General features: G+C 36.7%; 1 protein-coding gene across 7 annotated transcripts in view; it reads right to left on the bottom strand.

Moving 5' to 3' along the window:
• Positions 1-18484, bottom strand: part of LOC116869367 (phospholipid-transporting ATPase FetA-like) — a 105578-nt gene extending 87094 nt beyond the window's left edge. For 6 of the 7 annotated variants that reach the window (XM_032860500.1, XM_032860499.1, XM_032860503.1 and 3 more), the window contains exon 1: positions 18448-18484. In XM_032860500.1, coding sequence (XP_032716391.1) covers positions 18448-18475 — 28 coding nt within the window. In that variant the 5' untranslated portion in view covers positions 18476-18484. Of the gene's footprint in view, positions 1-15563; positions 15654-18447 lie in introns of those variants that run through there. The other variant, XM_032860502.1, reaches the window with a different exon arrangement.
• Between the last annotated feature and the right edge of the window lie 329 nt (positions 18485-18813).

The following is an 18813-nucleotide window of genomic DNA, read 5'->3' as shown; positions in this document are numbered from 1 at the left end:
GGGATGTCCTGAAGTTCTGGCTTCTCTCCATCCCCTGCAGGTCCATCAGCAGCTCTGAGAGAGTAGTCTGGCCAAATCCACACAAGGAGCATAGCTAGAAATGTCAAATGGTTATAAGGCACTTACTGGCTAGCCAGGGGCCCGAGTTACGACTGTTTAGCTAGAATCAGGAACTCACCCAATCTGGTGACATTCTCTGCACACACATCACATTACACAGCAGCCAAGTGGAAAGTATATTTAAGCTGTTTAACTCAGAGGAGGAAAAGAAAAACAAAAACAAAAACAAACTTCAGAGGGGAAGAATGTCAGGGAAGAGAGGAAGAAATGGAATTTGGGAGGAAAAAGGTAAGAGAGAGAAAAAAAAGAAAAGACAAAAGAAAAAGATTAGGAGCTACAGAACCAGGTTTGATTTCATTCTGCTACTAATTAATGATAGTTTGAGCTGAGGCAAGTTATTAACTACTTAGAAATCACAGAGCCTTCCCTCAAATTTCTTCTAAAACTGAGATTTTAAAAAAAGAAAGAGGAAATAAATTAGGGAGATACAGGATGTTGAAAGGCCCATGAAAGAATAAATCTGTCAGAGAGATGGAGAGTTGGGGGTAATTATGTATTATAAACCAAGTACAGCATTAGTTTCCATTACAGGACTGAGAAGAAGAGTTATGAAAGGATTAAGTTAAATAAGGTATGAAAATGTCTGCCACAGTGCTTGATTCAAAGTAGACAATCAATAAATGGCAACATTTAAAAATGTTAATATACATGCCTGCTAAATTGGTAAAAAGTTTTAAGTCTAATAATACTGTGCCAGAGGAAAAAGTAGAACCAGTGGAACACTTACATACTGTTGATGGTCTTAAAAACTGAAGAAATACTTTGGGAAACAATTTAACTTTTAGAGTTGATGGGGCATTTACCCTACAATCTAGCCAGTCCATTTTATGTATACACCCTAGAGAGACTCTCATAATATGTCATATACAGGGATGTGTACGGTAGCATTCTTCCTAACAGCAAAACTGGAAACCAACCAAATAGCTATTAATGATAGAATAGAGAAGTAACCTGTGGTATGTCCATATAATGGAAAGCTACATAGCAGTGAAAATGAATGAACTACAGGTAAGCACATTAACATGATTAAATCTCAGGAATATAATATTTAGGGGGGAAATTGTAAAAGAATGCATATGATAGTTCACTTACATAAAGCTAAAAATTGTGCAAAACTGTATCATTAGGGACACATATTTTCAAGGTAAACCTATAAAGAGAAGCAAGAGAATGAAAAGTACAAAATTCAAGATAAAAATTAAGAGAGGGTGGGGAGGATGGAAAAGGCACACTGAGAGCTTCAAGCTACTCTTGTGTTCCTGTTATTGTTACTGTTTAAACTTACACATTTATTATAAACTTTACATCTCTTCAACACATAATAATAAAAGAACTAAAAAATTAAAGTTAAATTAAATACCAAAAGAACTAAAGAAGAAAATATACCAATCATATGAAATACCCTTCCTCTCTTATTCAGGAGAGTAATTTTTAATTTTTTTAAAAAGATTTTATTTATTTATTTGACAGACAGGGATCACAAGTAGGCAGAGAGGCAGGCAGAGAGAGAGGAAAGGAAGCAGACTCCTCGCTGAGCAGAGAGCCTGATCCCAGGGATGCTGGGCCTGATCCCAGGACCCTGGAATCATGACCCGAGCTGAAGGCAGAGGCTTTAAACCACTGAGCCACCCAGGCGCCCCAGGAGAGTAATTTTTTAATAACCCTTATTGAAAGAAGAGGCCAGTTTGGGTCACCACATTTAAAAGAAAAACATTTTATTTTGAGATTATTTCAAACTTCAGAAGAGCTGCAAAAATAGTATAGAGAATTTCCGTATACTCTTCACACACTGTATTTTTATATTAATATTTTATATACCATATTAGAACAATTATACACTAAGAATCTTAACCTTCATATAACAATATAAACTGAAGCGACATCTGGGTGGCTCAGTGGGTTAGGCATCTGCCTTTGGGTCAGGTCATGATCTCAAGGTCCTGGGATCGAGTCCTGCATTGGGCTCCTTGCTCAGCAGGGAGCCTGCTTTTCCCTCTGCCTGCCTCTCCCCCTGCTTGTGCTCTCTCTCTTTCTCTGACAAATAAATACATGAAATCTTTAAAAAATATATAAACTGAAGTACAGAAATTATTTTTTACCAATTCTTTCCACTAAAGTCCTTTTCTTTTCTTTTCTTTTTTTTTTTTTTTTTTTTTGGGTCCAGGACCCAATCCAGGATCCTACATTGCATTTAGCTGTATGTCTTCTTCAACTTGTGAATGATCCTGATTCTTTGTTTTTCATGATCTTGACACTTTTGAAAGGTACTGACCAATTGTCTTGTAGAGTGTGCCTCAACTTGGGTTTGTCTGATGTGCCCTTCTCAGTGCATCCTTTCAGGGGATATGTACTGTCATGTGTATTTCTGGTGATATGAACCTAGATTGTTTAAGATGGTGTCTGCCAGAATTCTCCACTGTAAACTTACTATTTTTCCCTTTGTAATTACTAAATATTTGGGGGCGAGACTCATTACGTTTTAAAGAAGGTTGGAGGGGCACCTGGGTGGCTCAGTGGGTTAAAGCCTCTGCCTTCGGCTCAGGTCATGATCCCAGGGTCATGGGATCGAGTCCCGCATCGGGCTCTCTGCTCAGCGGGGGGCCTGTTTCCTCCTCTCTCTCTCTCTCTCTCTGCTTGCCTCTCTGCCTAATTGTGATCTCTGTCTGTCAAATAAATAAATAAAATCTTTAAAAAATAATAATAAAGAAGGTTGGAAAACACTAGAGATATAAGAAAAGACATCAAAGAGAAATCAAGGGATAGCACCAGCATCTCTAATACATGGTTATAGGATCTGGGGCACCTGGGTGGCTTGGTCAGTTAAGCATCCAACTCTCGATTTCAGCTCAGGTCATGATCTCGGGGTTGTGGGTTTGAGTCCGTGTCAGGGCCTGAGCTGAGATCAGAGCCTGCTTAACCTTCTCTCTCCCTCTTCCTCTGCTCCCCGCTTCCCACCATTCTCACATGTGCGCTCATGTTCTCCCTCTCTCTCTCTTTCTTAAAAAAAAAAAAAAAAGACACGGTTATAGAATCTAAAACTCTTTCATTTAGATATGAGAATGAAAGGTAGAAATAACAGGTCCCACCTTCAGCTGATAATCTTTAAGCTGCCTAGTCCTTGAACTGAATCACATAACATAAAGACAACCTTACTGAAACTTGGGGTTGGGGATGGAGTATTGATCTACCGGTTTCCAGTCTTCCAACTGGCAAAATAGTACAAACCAACTTCAAGTTCCTCCAAGCCCTAACTTTGATTCTGTGCTGCCAGCATCCTGCATTCCCCTGCCCAGTTATTATATATAAAAAATTAGTAAATTTATTAAATATAAAGGTTGGAGAAAGTCTTTAAGTTTATATTTAGCTCTGTCTGAAAACTACATAAACTATAATAAACACAATGAAGTCTGGCAGTAGCATATTTGTGATAACAGCATAGCTGATGACTCTCAGTACTATATTGTCATAGACTGCATGCATACAATTCATAATTGGCTCTTAGTGAACAAATCTGTCTTTCAGCGAGTACAGTTTTTCATCAACAAAGGAACAAACTTCTTCATGTCAGAATTTGAGGATAGGACTCTCACACAGAAGTAGATGTGCTCATCATCCCCTGACTAAAACTAAGACCTATATTTCCCCCAGACTGTCATACAAAATCATGAAAGCTTTCAGACTATTCCTTTGAGGTTTCCTAGAGTTAGCTATTATATCCAACCCACAAATCCCTAGTTACTCCAGAAATCAGGTTCCCCCATCCCAATTCATATCACATGAATCTCAGCAAAGCTAACAAAAAAAATTTTTTTTAGGGCGCCTGGGTGGCTCAGTGGGTTATGCTGCTGCCTTCGGCTCGGGTCATGATCTTGGGGTCCTGGGATCGAGTCCCACGTCGGGTTCTCTGCTCAGTGGGGAGCCTGCTTCCCTCTCTCTCTCTCTCTCTGCCTGCTTCTCTGCCTACTTGTGATCTCTACCTGTCAAATAAATAAATAAATAAAATCTTAAAAACAAACAAACAAAAAAAAACAAAAAAAATTTTTTAAAGCAATAGAAGAACATACACAATTAAAAAGGAAGTTTACCCAAATGCTTTCAAGAAGCACAGTCCAAAACCCACCAGGACTCCACATTCTCCCTTCACATTCTTCTCAGTTACAGTTCCCACTTCATCTCTTTATTTCAATCACAACTACTTTCTGACAGGAAAACACTTCAGGGAAACAAGGATCTTCTTTAATATTCTGGGAGGGGTAGGAGGATGTTGAAACATTTATTTGTCTATGAGACCATTTAGATGACAAAATTTCCTTCTGTTTTCTATTTCTAACCGCTTCTTGGCTTTGGGAACTTGCTACATTCCTTTGTTGTGGATTTTATTTCTTTCTTTTTTTTCTCTTCTGTTTTCTCTAGATAGGGAAAGTGAAGTGAGTCTCAGTACCTTGATTTTCAACCTGCTTCTTCCAAAAGTGATTCATAGACCTTGAATAACCTTTCAATTAATTTGGATTTGGTTTCAGGTGGTTTAAAACAAAAAACTAAAGATTAATATAAACTTCAAATACAATGGAATAGAAATAGAAAGAAACCTACAAAATACTATAGTTTCTTAGCTGCTGCTTCTATTTTCAAACTCCGGGTCTTCCTCAGGAGTTATCTGCTTCATCTAGAAGGCAGGTTTTATAAAGCAGTTTTGTGCTACAAAAACCCTCTCTTGTCTGCCTAGAGCTTAACATTGGGTCTGACCAAATAATCTCCTCCTGGTGCTTGTAATTTTGCAGTCTCACAATGTAAACTCCTTATTAAGTAGTAAAATATGTTTTTGGATATTTTCCTTTTCTTTTAGTCTATATAAGTAAGTTAATGTTTACTTAGTCTTAACTGTTTTGCACATATCGGTAGTTAACAAATGTCTGTTGAATGCAATCTTAGAAAGCAAATGTTATGTTCCTTTTTAAACAAATAAAATTTGTTTTATAACTGGAGTCAAAGGCCAGAAAGAACACTGACTAATGGGGAGTTTGGAAACCTCTGTTCTATTCAAAGCTAGATTCCTAAATTATTTGCACCTAAAGCAAATGACTTTTACCTTCACTTTTCTAGATTTTCTTATCTATAATAATAATCACTTCCCTTTCTCATTCATGAAAAAAAAAAGTATAGCAGGGGTTTTCAAATGGTGTTATGTAAAGCAGGCAGGTTCCTCTGGGCCTGAAATACAGTTAAGGGTAGAGAGGAGCAAGGAGGAAGTAGAGGGCATTTCCTTTCTCTCAACTTGAATAACTCTACATTTATCTGGTATTTTCCTTTATTTTAAGTTAAAAAAAGCAGTTTCACCTGCTCAAAAGAAGGTTGGAAAATCACCTGGATACTTCTGGGATAAGTGTTTGAGTAAGTTAAAATGTGTAATTGTAGATGAAACTCAACTTCCAGCTAAGCCAAGCACAGTTCAAGGTCCCTTCATAGCCTTTCCTGATGTACCTAAGCCCGGCATCTATGTGGCCTTGGCACCGATTCCCAACAAAAGCTGGAGTTACTAAGAACTATCTAAAGACATTTGCTTCCTTACCAGTCTTTTCTATCCCATGGCCACCACATAGTTCATTAAGATACTTGGGCTTTTCTTTCTTTATTCTCATGACAATTCATTTCCCTCATTTTTCTTCCCCTACTTCTTTGATTGCTTTGCAATGTGTTGTAGCAGTTAGGCTGACCTAAATTTAAACCCTGGAGCCAACACTTATTAATTATGTGACCTTGGGGTAATGAGGTAATCACTCTGAACTTTAGTCTTTCATCTCTCACATGAAGATAATTGCTTCATCTTAGTTGCAAAGACTATATTAAGTATATCAAGCATTTTCTACGGTGCCTTGAACATGGGCTATTCCCCAAAGCATTATTCTCCTAATGTCTGTGTGTGCTTTTCTTGAATCATGATATCAAATCCTCTCTCTGCATCTCTATACCAGGCTCCTAAAACCATCTTTAGTCCCAAATCCATACTGTTAGACATTTCCTCTTAGGAAATGAATCATGTAACATAAAGACAATCATTGTCTTTACATAAAGATTGTCTTTATGTTATGTGATTTTTTAATGTTATGTGATTTATGTTATGTGATTTATATTGTTTTTTATATTTATATTTATAATATTTATAATTTATATTTATTATATTTATATTATATATTATATATGTATATATATTTATATTATGAATCACATAACATAAAGACAATGATTGACAATTAGAATATGATTATCAAGATAATCATGTTCCAAAATGATATTTCTTACTTTCCTGATTTTAACATATCTGTTCTTCTGTCTTACTATTCTAACTTGTTCATGAAATCGAAGAATCACCTTCAGTTCCCCATCTGATTACCTGCCAGATCCTATATATTCTTTCTGAGGATCTCCTGAAGCTATTACTTCCTTTCTAATCCTGCTACTATCATCTCAGATTCCTTTTACTTTCCTTCTGGATTCAATATCCTGTTATCTGCTTCTGACTTTAATAAACTATCCACTGTCACCTTAAAGCAGAACACTGATCAAGTCTTCTTCCTGAGCAGGTCAAAACCTTCAGTGGCTTCCCATGGATTACAGAATGAAGTCCAGATATCAGCTGCACATTCAAGATGCTCTCATTTGAACCCTAACTATTCTTTCATCTTTCTTTTCCACTATTTACCTTTATTGAAACTGACTTATGTACAATTCCCTAAATACAGCCCAGACTTTCCTGCCTCTATGCCACTACTCACACTGTCCCTTCCAAGGGCAATGCCCTTGCTCTCTATCAGTAAAAATCCTTCAAAGGTTATCTTAACAAAGGCAAGCTCAAATTCCATGAATCCATGTAGTTTCTCCCTTTCTCTGATCCAGAAATAATTCCCCCACTTCTCCCAACTGCTATCTTACTTCATTGGTATAATTCTAATAATTAGTTCTTCCTTATGTTATAATTATTTCTTGATTTGTATCTCCTCTATCAGATTGACTAGTGTGAACATGTCTAATTAATTTGTGTCTTCTAGAACCCTTGCACAGAGCCTGGCTTCCAAGTAGGGGATTGGCTGAACTTGGAAAAAAAAAAAAAAAAAGAACGAAGACAAGCAGTAGGTAAAATTATTAAGAATATTAGCCCTTCTGAAAAATACAAGTTATAAGATATCTCTTGTGATAACTTCATCAAGACAAGTGCTATAAAGCATACAAACACTTTTTCAGGTGATGTTTAAAATCAGCTCTGGGATCTGTACATCTCTTAGTTAAAATCAATCCAGAGACACATTAACTTAGCTTAATTATAGTAGCTGCCTTACTTTATTACAGATGTGGCAGCCTTGAAGTGGAGAGGGTCTGCAACTCACAGAATCCAAAATAATAAGTTGTGAGGAATTTTCTGGGCCCAACATGTCAGTTTTCTGCTAGTGATCTGTGCTCTACTACTCTACTTTATGGCAGAAGGCAGAATATTCCTAATGGTACCAGGTCAACAAGCTGTGGGAGTTGAAGACACTCCAGTATTAATTAGGTTCCCTGCTCTCATGTCCCCAGGGAATGCTGGCTTTGAGACTAAACTAGGAACATACCTGGATCATAGTGCCAAATGGGGTTGTCAAATGGTTTTCTCATATCATAAGGGGTTTTATTGGATCTAAGCTGAGTCACTGAATGACCAGGGTGAACTAAATTAAACTAAGCCCAAGTAAAAATAATTACTTTCAGAATTGCTCTCCACTTCCAACAGTAACGTCTGTTCTGGGAGCCACCCTGGATCCTGGAGAGCCTCTCAGAGTTACTCTGATCCTGGAAATTACAGAATTTCACAACTAAAAAGGGACTGGGAGATACATAATCCATCTTTCCATCCAGAGCAGTCATTCCCTGTGTTTAGCAACCCTGACTAAGTCACATAAATACTTCCAGTATAGAAATCACTCTCTCAAGATGGTCTCTACATTTTCAGACAGCTCTACCTATAAATTCCTTTATTCATTAAATTTCTCCTATAAGCCCTGGAGGCAAGCAAGAGCCAAAAGAAAGCCTGTGTAAGTTCTATCTTTATCTCTTCCCAGCTGGTGAGTACTAAGATAAACACCCAGTCCTTGAGTGTGCTACGTAATATAGTATCATCCTCACCTTCCAGCATATGATAATTGTGGTAACCACACAGGTGTTCAGGGTCCTGAGCCCTAAAATCTGGTTGATCTACTTATTTACTGAATAAGCAGCAGCCAACAAAATGATTTATGAGCACTTTACTAGTTTCTCAGTATAGATCTAGGACATTTTGGCTTTGCTGCTTAAATGTACTCCACTCCAAGCTTATCCAACTTCAAACCCTTTTAGGAACTTCAATTCTCCAATTTATCTTTCAGAGATTTCCAACATAACTACTGATATTCACTCTACATATTTTCCTTCTAGTCCAACAATTCCAAATCACATGGTCCCACCCAGATAAATGCTGTCTAAAGCAAGGGTAACAGTTCTGACAAAAGATCGAGCAGGTGGGCAACTCCACCTAACAGAAAATCATGACAATCCCTGAATTTCAATAACTACTGATGGGTCATGCTTAGTGGTCAGTTTTATAGTTGATCTCAAGAAGCTGTGTCATGTTTGATAGGGAAGCTATAGTACCCGAAAAAGGTATATACAGAATTGGAAACCAGATTTTAAACATACTCACTGGGCCCTTGAAAGGCAGTTAAGAAGAATCAACATTAATAAATGTTTAACCAAAAAAAAATGTTTAACCCATCTATGGAAATATTCCTAAAGTAATCTGTTTAAGAGAGGATAGGGTCACCTGGGTGGCTTAGTCGGTTGGGTGTCTGACTCTTCATTTTGGCTCAGGTCATGATGTTAGGGTCATGTTTCACCCTGAGTGTGGAGTATGGAGCCTGCTTGGGATTCTCTCTCTCCCTCTTCCTCTGCCCCCCGTCCCGACACAAATATAAATCAATAAATAAGCAAGCTGGGAAGATTAAAGTACAGCCTAAATACATTTCACCTGGAGCTTAGGGTTCCTCTCTAGACAGGAAGCCATGAAGTTAAAATAGAGCTAATCTAAGAGAGGCTCTACTCTTTAAAATTAACATGTTGGTCAGGAGAGAGTGAAGGAATGACAGTTTTTAGAAGAGAAAATATTGAAACATTTATCACTGTTTTCAGCCCTTGCCTAGGGAAAGGTTTCTCTCATTATGATACCTAACAGAGTTATTTGGAAAGAAATATCATTGGATACTTATCTAATATAATGATTAGAACAGAAAAGACTATCAGAGTACATATCTTAATGTAAATACCACAAAAAACATTCAGTTCTCTTTGCTGTGATTCTGGGATCTCTAACTTGTTCTCCTGGGTAGAGATGGCCATGAGAAGACAATGTCCTGGATGTTATTAGATTTTCCATGTTGAACTTCCAACTTAGCTGTCTTGTTGATAAATTATTCTTGCTAGAAAGAAAGGAGTGAATTGATCTCCTGAGACCTGGTCACTCCTAAGACAGGCTATACATTGAACTTGTGAATTTATAAAGCTTAGATTGGTGATGACCATATCAAGATGCAGATTTGAGAGGTCCAACTCTAGCAGTCTATTGTCTCAGTCTTGTTCCCTAACCTCTTTACTATATTTTGTCAAACTCAATGACTAGAGATTCATAAGATCTAAGATTTCAATCAAACCTGTTTGGATTACTCTCAGTCTTATCTGTACTTGAGAAGGCTGGACAGGAAAATTTCCACTGCCCCTCCCTTCCACTCTTGGAACTACTCCATGACTCTAGAAATTATAGAAATAACAAGATTTTGGTAGGTGCCCAGTCACAAAATAAATTTATAATGAAATAGCCTTTCTAGATACTTATAATAATCACTTAGAAAAAATAATAGAAAAAGTACCACTTAAATGGCAACAAAATTTAAAATATCTATGAGTAAACCTAACAATAAATGTATGGGCCTATATGAAAAAGATACAAACTTTACTGAGGGCCACAGAAGAAGACCTGAATTAATAGAGAAATACCATGTTCCTGGATAAGGAGACTCAACACTGCAAAAATACAAATTATCCCCCAGATTAATCTAAAAATCCAATGTGTTCACAGTCATTATTCAATAAGTGAAATGTATAAATAATTAAAAATGTGTCTGTAAAGAGACTATTCATTCACTACCTCTTTCAAACAGGATTTCCTAGAGCAGGTAGAAATTCATGAGTCTTTTGAATAAAGGGAAATATCTGTATACTTTTTGAGGTCAAAACCTGTAACTTACATTGTTTAATACATCATCAAGCCTAGCATATGTATATGTGATACTGCAAACCTGGCATTCTCAGATTCAATAATTGTATAACTTTCAGGAGCAACATTGAAAGCTCACAACACCTTGAAAATCACTATAGAGTGATTTTACTGAAGCATAAATCTCAATTGGATTCTCTGTGTGGGGTGCAGTACTCATTAAGATAGTGGGTGAGTGTAGCCAACTCCTTACGATTTTCATCTCAAAGATTTTTGTCTACTTGCTATCATTTATGTAGTAATTTTCATTTATGAGCCAGAGGTTACCTATATTTTCAATTACATTTTATTTAAACTATTTTTATTCAATCATATTATATTCTATGGGAGGAATTATATATTAAAATGATATTTCACAAACTTAGTGATACCTGAAAATCTCATTCATTAATGGACACACATGCACACACACATGGAATCTGTTGGTCATATGATTCTGAAGAAACAGCAAGAGTGTGACAAGTTCAAAGTGGGTAAAAAAAGTAGCTAGGGATAAATGTTCAAGGATCAAAAAGGAAGTGCAGATTGGAAGAGATGAAAGGAGAATGCAGAAGCTTGTTGAAGTTTAAATGAAATGAATAAAATTATAAAAGAGGTTCTTAGATTCATTTAACAAATTAAGTATTACATTAAGAGCTAGGGAATATAGAAAAGAATCACACAACATCCTTCTCACTGCTGTGAACAAATTCACTTTCTGGTAGAGAAGACATATGAGTTAAAAATTGCTCTATAGTGTAGTGGATAGTATGATAGAGGTAAGGATAGGGTGTCATGGAAGTGCAAAAGAAGAGTATCTAAACCAAATTGTGGTGGTCAGGTAAAGTTTCTTGGAGCAGATCCTGTGCTGAGCCTTAGAGCATAAATATAAGTTAACTTAATGAATATGTGAGACAGAATTTTCCAGGCAGGGTTGAGGAACAACATATGGAAGGTCATGGAGTGGAGGACATTGCAGAATGCCATTAAATACTTAAAAAAGTTAATATAATGTTTTGAAACTTGTGATTTAAAGATACATCAGTGTGAAGTGTAGTCTGACTGATGGCCAGAAAATGAGTTGAGATGCTACTATTGTAATCCAGAGGAAAAATAATAAATAGGTGAATAAATAGGCATTGGCAATGGGGAGGTTGTGAAGGGGTTACATTTGACAGTTATATGAGATAAAATTCAAGAAAGTGGAATTTATCTTGTTGAATTCTCTTAAGTCCAAAATCTGGACTTCAGTTTTTAGGCTCAGAAACCTGGTTTTGGCTCTTTACTGAGATAGAATATATAATTCAAACTAATATTAAAAAGGGGTCAGAGGCTGATGTAAAACCAGAATGCTAGATTATTATTTGCAATGAAATAGATTAACTGTCATAATAATGATAATATTTGCTTTGGCATGAAGTTCAGACATTTTCTCCTTGTAAAAAGATACACATAAGAAATGAGACATAATCAGAAAGAAAGTTGCTTGACGAACTTGGAATTTGAGGTAGGGAAATTAAATTGGATGTTTCAAAGGTTTAATAGCATCAGGCCATAGATAGGAGATAGGAATATCCAACTTGGTTGGCTACATTCTTTTCCTGGGACAGCTACAGCCGCAGTATGCCTTTCAACGTCCTGTTTCTATGTTGCTACTGCTAACCAACAGTTCTTCAATGAATATTCTTGAGATAACTATCTTTTTTTTTTTTAAATATTTAATTTATTTATTTGACAGGGACACACCGAGAGAGAGAACACAGCGCGGGGAGTGGGAGAGGGAGAAGCAGGCTTCCCGCTGAGCAGGGAGCCTGATGTGGGGCTTGATCCCAGAACTCCAGGACCATGACCCGAGCTGAAGGCAGCCGCTTAACTGACTGAGCCACCCAGGCGCCCCTTGAGATAAATATCTTTAGTCAAGTCTTAATTTGTCCAGATTTCCTTTTTAAGGTTATTTTTGATAACTTTGCCTTGATATATATTCATGTTTCAATTTAATTCTCAGTCATAAGTCTAATTTCCTTTATTTCTCTAAGATGGTGGAGTAACAACTGACCTCTCTGTTACTATTTACTTTCTACAAACTCCAGGTGAAAGTTGAAAGACAGTGAGATAGAGCGGGAAATGGGTAGGATCCAAACAAAATGTGGTTTACAAAGAGAAGGCTCCTAAACGTGCCTGGCTGGCTCAATAGATAACAGCATGCAACTCTTGATCTCAGGGCTGTGAGTTAAGCCCACGTAGGCTGTAGAGATACTTAAAACAAAACAAAACAAAAACCCAAAACAACAACAACAAATAAAGATTCTTAAGGGCAATTAACCCTACCATAGGCTGAATATGTAAAATTCATCACTTAAATGAATCAAATCCTGACATTTTACCACTGAGCCATCTGAAGAGATTGTCTTTCATATAGTCATTTAGCCAGAATCCTTGTCAGAATATACTTTATTTATATTAACACATCTATCATTTACTTAATACCCACAATGTTCTGGTACCAGGAACTATGGGGAAAGTGGAAATTACCAACATATAATCCCTATTCTTACTGAGCTCACTATTTAGAAGGGCAGACAGACACATAAAAAAGTAATTACACAACAGTGGGATAATAGAAATAGCTTCAGTTGGAGCACAGAGGAAACAGTAATCACTTCTGCTTGGGAAAAGACAGAATGGGGACAGTAAAGAGTTATGTCACAAAGGACATAATGCCTGTGTGTTGACTCATTATTACCAAAGTTAAACTTGGCAACTGGTTTATTGGAAAGATCTAATTGAATGGATACCTCCACACAGCAGAGGGATTTAAACCAGAACTACTAACACTGATCATAAAACACCTCAAATTGTTCTAGCTTTTTCTAAAGTAATGAAGAGATCCTAAAAATTAAATCTATTAAAATTTACTGTTTAGTTTATTAAAAGCAATAGAAACAAGTTTGATAAGGGGTACTGTAATATCAAAATCATAGATACAGGATATCACAGTTGCAAAAATGATGGGAATCCATGACACCTTATTTTCTTCATTTTCTAATTTAATCTTTAGTCTATTAAATGTTCACTTAGTACCTACTATGTGCATTTTGCAATATATATAAAATCATCATGTTGTAGCTCTTAAACTTACACAATATTATATGTCAATTATATCCCCTCAAAGCTGGGAACAAAAAAACAAACCAACAAAACCCTACCAGTACATGTTACAATGAGATATAAAAATGAAGACAGTGAATGGGGAAAGGAATTAGATCTAATGGTACAAATAAATATAATGCAAATAGTCATTGCCTTAAGGGAACTTGGAGGAGGGGATAGTAAACAAAATACCAAAATGGTTCGGAGGGAAGATAGTTCTTCTTGTTAGAGAAGTCAAGAAGGGTTTAATGGGGAAGATGATATTTGATCTGTGTTTTACAACAGCAGTGTAAATCTTGGTGAAGAATAAATCCAAATATTTTTTTCCATGATAATCGAATAACCTTTTTAAATAAAGATAGGTGTGTAAAGGAAAAACTTCAGCTTTTCTCCTTCCTGTGTAGAGAAAACGCAGTCTTCTCTACTGTCTCTCCTTTGAGTCTCCTTTACTACTCACACAGAACACTTCACCTGACACTTTTGGTCACCAAATGTATGAGGTGGGTGGGGGGGGGCTTACAATAATCAAGTCTCTGACAACACCAGCTGGGTATCCTATAATAACTGAGATAGTATCAGATCTCAAGGTAAGGTACAGCCTTACAAGACTCCCCCACTCCCCAATTTCAGACATTAAACTGTAAGTTGTGCTTCTCACCAACCAGCTGTAGATCAGAGTTTCCAATGACCTTCTTCTCAGTTTCAAATAATTTTCTAGAGCAGCTCACTCAGGGAAACATTTATCAGTTTATTAAAAGCCATGACAGAGGATGCAGATGAACAGCCAGATAAAGAGATACAGAGGGCGAGGTCTTAGAGCCTGTGAGCATCTGAGAGTCTGAGAGCAGGAGCATCCACCAGAGTGAATAAATAAAATATTAAAAAAAAAAAAACAGAAAGCAGGGACTTGGGGTGCCTGGGTGGCTCAGTCAGTAAAGTGGCTGCCTTCAGCTCAGGTCATGATCTCAGGGTCCTGGGATCAAGTTCCACATCGAGCTCGCAGCTCAGTGGAAAGCCTGCTTCTCCCTCTGCTTGCTGCTCTGCCTACTTGTGCTATCTCTCTGTCAAATAAATAAATAAAATCTAAAAAAAAAAAACAAAAAAAACACACCTCATTGAAAAAGAAAGCAGGGACTTGAAGAGGTATTTGTATAACCATGTTCATGGCAGCACTATTCATAAAAACAAGGAACAGAAGAAACCCAAATGTCCAACAACATATGAATGGTAAACAAAATGTCTTATATATACATACACTGTAATATTCAGTCTTAAAAAGGATATTATGACACATGCTACATCATAGATGAACACTGAGAACATTATGTTGAGTGAAATAAGCTAGTCACAGAAAAGATATACTATATGATTCCACTTATATGAGGCACCTCTAGTAGTCAAATTCATAGAGACAAAAAGAAAAATGGTAATTGCCAAGAACAAGGGGTTGGAGGAATGGTGAGTTAGTGCTTAATGGGTACAGAGTTTCAGTTTAATAAGATGAAAAGAGTTCTGAGATGAATCGTGGTAGTGGTTGCCCAACAATGTAAATGGACTTAATGACACTGAACTGTACACTTAAAAATGGTTAAGATGCTAATATTCTAGGGGTGCCTGGGTGGCTCAATTCAGCTAAGGTCATGATCCTGGGCTCTCTACTCAGTGGTGAGCCTGCTTCTCCCTCTCCCTCTGCCTGCCGCTCCCCCTACTTGAGTGTCTCTCCCTCTGTCAAATAAATAAGAAAAATCTTTGGAAAAAAAAAGATGGTAATATTACATGTGTTTTACCAATTCTATTTTTTTATATTAAAGAAAATTTTAAACCTTTAAAACTTTAAAACTTTAAACCTATTTTAAAGAAAATTTTAAACATCAATGTTTGCGTGTTTCTTGTTGCCTCTTTTATTCTGTGAGGCCCATTTTTTCCTCTGTCTAGGGCTTTGAACTCAACCTTCCTCACTGACCTTTGTTTCCAGTGTCACCTTTTTCTGGGCCTGGAACTCCTTGAGTCCCTCAACATTCACCTTTGCCCAGATTATGGTTTGTTTCCCTTTTCTTTGAGCTCTTGTCAGCCTTTTTTTTTTTTTTTTTTTTAATCCAGTCTTGTTCCTAAGACCCCCAGCATGGGCCAGTCTCACTTCTAAAGAAAGACCTCAGAAATAAAGCACACAATTCTAGAATACAGACTATCTGTATTCCAGGTATAACTATGAACTTAATGCTGTTTAATATAAATTAAGAAATCACATTTATGGAGAATTGTTTGAAGGATATACTGTTTAGCCACTGCTTGGAATCAGTTTGTTTGCTTGTTTTCGTTTTCTTTTCTAAGTTTATTTTTTTAGTAATCTCTACACCCAACATGGGGCTTACAACCCCAAGATCAATAGTCATATGCTCTGCCTACTGAGCCAGCCAGGACCCTGCCTGTTTTTGTTTTCTGAGCCAAGGCTCAATAAAGGAGCTCTAGAAACTTTGTGAACCTCCTGAAATTGTCTGTAAAAACCTCTGTGATTTTAAAAGTTCTCAATATTATTTATTCCCCCCAGAAAAAGAGTTAAGTATTTCTATATATATTCTAAAATTTGTTATTCCTTGAATTGAAACAGATCATCAAAGCCTTACCTCAACTGGAATATTCTGCCCCAAGCTCAGAATGGGTTTCACCAAACAATGCTTTGGCACTATGCCAAAAACTTACATGGAAGGACATTAAAAGGAAACAGTCTCAACTCTAAAAATCTGTTTAGGGAACTACCATAAAAACAAAGAGAGCAAAACAAAGATGGGCACAGATCTGCCTGGATATCTCAAGATTTTAACCAGATAATATGTCTATAAAGGCAGAAATACGCTGATGCTATCATTAGACAAGAAGAGATTATGAACAAGGCCAAGGAAAATGAAATTCCTTATGTAAGAACTGAGCCAAATGTAATAGCAGCACTAAAGGTTTTTCCTTTAGTGGGATCTGGAGAGCTACCAATGCAGATAATAATGGCAATTTTCAGATAAATGTATATAACATTTACATATACATTGAGTATACCTAAGTTAAAGAAAGGTTCAAACTACAAAATATATCATGTGAAATTTTTAACAATTCTCCCTTTCCAATTTCAGGATAATTCTCTTTAATGTAACTCTCACATTCCTTGATTTAGCTAAAATCCACCTACCCATTCTTCAAAGCTCAGCTTTAAATATATATATAAATATATGTTTTATATATATATTTTTAATTATATATTATATATAAAAATAAATGTAATTAAATTTTTAAAATTTTTATATATATATATATATATACATATATATTTGGGGGGGCTCCAATGTATTTTGGCTCCACACCCAGTGAAGGACTTGAACTCATGACCCAATGATTAAGAATCTCATACTTTACTGACTGAGCCAGCTAGGTGCCCAGTCAGCTTTTAAAATTATGAGAACGAATACAGTTCAAGTCGAATTCCTTTTGTTTCACTAAACCGAAAACCACCCTCTCTCCTTACACACGTGCATAGCTTTTTTTTTTTTTTTAAGATTTTATTTATTTGAGATCACAGGTAGGCAGAGAGGCCAGCAGAGAGAGAGGAAGGGAAGCAGGCTCCCTGCTGAGAAGAGAGCCTGATGCTGGGCTTGATCCCAGGACTCTGGAATCAGGACCTGAGTTGAAGGCAGAGGGTTAACCCACTGAGCCACCCAGGCGCCCCACATGCATAGCTCTTTTACTCTTTTTAAAATTTTTCATAAGCATATCCACAAAGAACTATGACAAAAAGTTTTCCTTTTGTTGGAGGGAACCCCCTCAAATAGTAACAGTCATTTAGTTGGAATTATGTAGAGAGTTTAGTTCCACACATTGGTAGCAAGTCTAAGCTTTCTCCAACAGCCACAACAGAAACTGACTAATATTGAGGCCAACTGTGATACTAAGGATGCAAAGTATATGGTCTGGGACTGGAGAAATGAGTTATTAATTTAGATGTCTATAGAAAGGGAAATTCAATAAGACCCTTTTGATGGTCTTATCTTAAGCTCACATGGAAAAAAGATGTCGAGTGTTCAAATCGTGATTCATCTTACTATAATATCAATAATTACAATTAAATCAATGAGCACAGTGAAAGTTTCTGTTGGACTACTCCTATTTCCCTTTGAGAGTTCACAGATGAGAAACATTTACTCACCTTTACCTCTTGCTAAAGATACTTAAACCATGGTTATCACAGCAGACTCTGGCTTTCTGTTTAAACACCTTCAAAAGTAAATCATGCATCTGCCTCAGGTCTTTAGGTTGAACATTCTTCTCACTGCCCTCTAAGAAAAACACTCAGGGGTGCCTGGGTGGCTCAGTCATTAAGTGTCTGCCCTAGTCAGGCTCCCAGCTCAGCGGGGAGACTGCTTCTCCCTCTCCAATTCCCCCTGCTTGTGTTCCATCTCTAGACTCTCTCTTCAAATAAATAAATAAAATCTTCCAAAATAATGTAATTTAAAAATTAAAAAAAAACACTTAAACATTACTGTCTATGTGAATTAATGGGAACTAGTGTCATCAGTGGTTCTAGCCAAAGACTTTCTACAATAGTCTCAAGTTCAATTTTTAATTTTTTTCCTCCCACCTTTGCAGCAAAAATAGTCTCAAAGCCAGGTCAGAGGAAGTCAAGTCTGTGTACTCCCCTAAGAAGTTTTTTAGAGATTCAAAATTGCAAGAAGCTTTTTGGTGGACTTTAGTTCAATCCTTTAATGAGTGCTCTGAGAGCACAGTAACCGATTTCCTGGCTTTGTGGTTAAACATGGTACAGTATAGTAGTTAAGTAAGATGTTGAACTTGAGAATCTCAGCAGATATAAGGTGAGCACTTACCTGAAATAAAACATTTTATGTATTTCATTTCAGAGAAACACCACCTAAGGATAAAACAAAAACTTATCAGTCCAGGCCCTGCTGACATAATACTTGCTATTTATCAAAAGTTACTGTGTGTTGTAAACTTTACTATGTGCTTTACCAAGATCATCTTATTTAATTTTCACTAAAACCTGGGCCTGGAAAGAGGATATTATTCTTTCCCACAGATGAAAAACCTGGGCCTAAGATTAAGTCTTGCTCAGGGTCATAAAATCAGAGAGCGGTAGAGTCACAGTGGGTAGAGATTTGAATCCCTGCTTGCCTAGATGCTCTTTATCACAATTTTTATCCTCTCTCTTGTAGACTTTGCCACAGATGAAG

This window comes from Lontra canadensis, unplaced genomic scaffold, assembly GCF_010015895.1.
Source record: "Lontra canadensis isolate GAN:19392208 unplaced genomic scaffold, GSC_riverotter_1.0 scaffold19, whole genome shotgun sequence".
NCBI classification, from domain to species: domain Eukaryota; kingdom Metazoa; phylum Chordata; class Mammalia; order Carnivora; family Mustelidae; genus Lontra; species Lontra canadensis.
This window is presented reverse-complemented; position numbering and strand designations above follow the sequence as displayed.